Raw genomic sequence first — 2,909 nt, forward strand, 5'->3', positions numbered from 1 at the left:
TTCCAGTCAGCCTCAGGGCAGGAGTCGGCCAGAGCCTTCCTGAGCTTGGTGAGCGCCTCATCCTCGCCTCTTGTGGGAAGACTGGCCCACCTCGGCGCAAAATTCGGTGCAGTCATCCGAAGCCTGCCAAGCTTTGAACCACTCCTCCTGGGAGCGGGAAACTGCCGCCTGAGCCTCCTTCATTGAGCCTCAGCCGTGGAGAGTTTGAACTTTACCCTCTCCAAGTCGCCCTCGACTCGAGCCTGTTTGGACTCGGCCGCAACCTTGGCAGATTCGGCGTTTTCTTTGGCCAGGGTAAGGTTGGCTCTCTCCACCTTCTAATCTTCCTTCTCCTGCTGCCAAGCGCCTCACCCTTGGTGATTTTGGTGTTGGCCTCCTTCAGTCGTAGCTCGGCCAGACGCTTGGCCTCCTTGGCCTGATAAAGCTCGTCGAAGTGCGTCCGAGCCGCCTCTTCAGATCCTGGACCTCTTGGACCAAGCGAGCCGGTCCTCGGCTACTTTGGTCATTCGGATAGAAAACTGCCAAAAGGAAACCAGTTAGGAAGAGGAAGTTGAGAAATAAAAGGCTAAGTAAAAGGCAAAGAGAAATTTACTTACGTCCATCCAGGAGCGAAGAGCTCGCTTGACTCGTTCCTCTCGTTCACCGCCCTGATGTGATCACGGTCGGCTTGAGTACAGAGGATCTCCAGCGCATCGCTGATCCTTTTCTTCTCAGTCTTAGAGAGCTGAGTAAACGGGAGAGGCGCCTCGGACATCGCCTGCTCAGTATGGGATCCCCCTGGCACATAGCCAGGACTGCGAACTGGCTCGAAATCCGAGGGATGGACGGAGACATGAGTGTTGTCGTCCCCGAACCCTGGCCGAGGGCTGTTGACCTCGACAGAAGGCTCTTTCCTGGCCTTCTTCGCCGAGGCCTCCTTCTCGGCCCGGGCCTTGGCCAGCGCCTTCTCCGTCAGCTCAACCCTCTCCTCCGTCCTCTCCTTGCGCTTCCTCGGTTTAGGGTTGGAAGGATCCTATAAAATATGCAAAAAGTTGGTGAGAATAGGAAGTGTAAGTCTGAACCAAGTCGGATGGAAAGGGTGCTTACCTTTGGCTTGGAGGGTTTGTTGATTTTGTTGGCCTTCATCTCGGCCCTGATCCTAGCAGCTTTCAGAGCAGCGGAAGTCAATCGTTCGGCCATTTCCTGGTCGGTTTCCTTAATGAATGCTAGAGAAGCTTCTGCAAAAGGAAAAAAGAGTAGAAAATATGGCAAATAATACAATAAAAACAAGTCAACCGGACCCCCTCTTGCCGAATTACCCTTAGGAAAGGCCGGACTCAGGCCGAATGCCGCCAAGAAGTGCTCGTTCTTAAACAGTTTGCAGCTCAGGAGCCAGTTCCCCGCTACAAAGACTTCGCCACCATCCACTATCTTGGCCTCCAGTTGCATATAAATAGCAGCCACAGCTTCCTCGTCGGATAGCTCAGGCACCTTGAAATTTAAGCAATGGTTTGGCTCGGCCAATGGAGGCACGGTGGGGATGCCCCATTCCCCTCCGTGGTATACAAAAGCAAACCCTCGGCGGAACCCCTTCTGAGATGTGGGAAGGTCAAGGACTGTTCGGTAGCCCCGCCGAGCCTGGAAGCACCACCAGCCCGGACCATGATCCCCGGCTGGCATCTCGAACAACTTGTACATATGCCGCCAAAGAGTGAGGGTCGGCTTAACTCCAATAATGTCGCAAATTACCTGGACGGCCAAGATTCCACCCCACGAGTTCGGAGAAAGCTGACCCAGGCACAAATTGTAGGCGTTCAAAATGTCCTTTTCGAACTGGGTCAGCGGGAACCTCAATCCCATCTCCATGGCCTTGTAATAAAAGGCGGTGCATCCGGGAGGTGGGTCAGGATGGTATGGCTGACATCGGGTCGGACCAGCAGGTAGGGGACCTTTATTTGAAACTTGGCCGCTTGGCCTCGGGCGTCCTCTAGCAAAGCTTTTATTAATGACGGAAGGGGGAACTTCGCTCCCGGTCCGCCTTTGGGATCTATCTCCGGATATACGAGTCGCCCGGACGTCGAAGCTTCACCTTCTTCTCCCGGCATAGTTATCCTAACTACACCATCAGACAAATATCTGTCTAAGTAACTCCTCGAAGAGGGATAGGCCAGGGACACCTCCCAGGGTAGAGGGATGGTACCCTCGGCCTCCTCCTCCTCGGCTTGCGAAGGAGTACTCGGGAGGGAAAGCGCCTCAGGCACAGCCGAGGGATCCGGGCAACTTATTAAAGTTGACACCAATACCATTCCCATACTCCTCACTTCCTCGGCTAAATTATAAGGAGGTGAGGGAGGAGGTGTCACTGACTCGGACGAGCTCCCCATTATTTATCAACAGGAGGGGGTCGGCCGATTTTATTAAACGAAAGAAGAAAAAACTTAGCGAAAAAGCAAAACAAAAGCGTACCTGGTCGGACGAATAGAGTGAAGCCCGGACTTAGAGAGAGAAAGAGCTCTAAAGTAGAGAGAGAGAGCAGAAAACTCAAATTTAGAGAGAGAGAGAGAATTGTAAAAGTGACAAAATCTCTCCCCTCTCTCCCTACTTATAGGCAAAATCCTCGATTTCCGTGTCCCGCGTCGAAATATGGACCGGGACCTGCGTTTTCGCCACCTTAATGGGCCTCTCAGATGGCCCAAAACTATTCAAAAGGTACAGCTCCAAAGAATGTCAATCGTCACAAAGGTCATAAATGACCAGAAGTTGAATCGCCACCATGTTTTCAAGCACCCCAATAATCCACCGTTACCACGTGGCATTTTGGTTTCAAGAAACTATTAAGTTCACCAGCTCAAGATTATAGTTCATCAGCTCAAGGTTACCAGCTCGGTCACTTCAACCAGTGGTCCAGCATCTTAGGCACCGGCTCGGAC

At 52.6% G+C, this 2,909-nt stretch overlaps 1 protein-coding gene across 1 annotated transcript; it reads right to left on the bottom strand.

The window, feature by feature from the left end:
- Positions 1-592: 592 nt before the first annotated feature.
- On the bottom strand, positions 593-2,633 carry LOC130589517 (uncharacterized). The gene is made up of 2 exons (XM_057390787.1): positions 1,087-2,633; positions 593-1,012 (listed from the first exon to the last, which is right to left on the bottom strand). Exons 1-2 carry the CDS (start codon positions 1,843-1,845, stop codon positions 593-595), a joined length of 1,179 nt encoding a protein of 392 aa, XP_057246770.1. The 5' UTR covers positions 1,846-2,633.
- Between the last annotated feature and the right edge of the window lie 276 nt (positions 2,634-2,909).

The sequence above is a fragment of the Beta vulgaris genome, chromosome 7 (assembly GCF_026745355.1).
Source record: "Beta vulgaris subsp. vulgaris cultivar EL10 chromosome 7, EL10.2, whole genome shotgun sequence".
NCBI classification, from domain to species: domain Eukaryota; kingdom Viridiplantae; phylum Streptophyta; class Magnoliopsida; order Caryophyllales; family Amaranthaceae; genus Beta; species Beta vulgaris.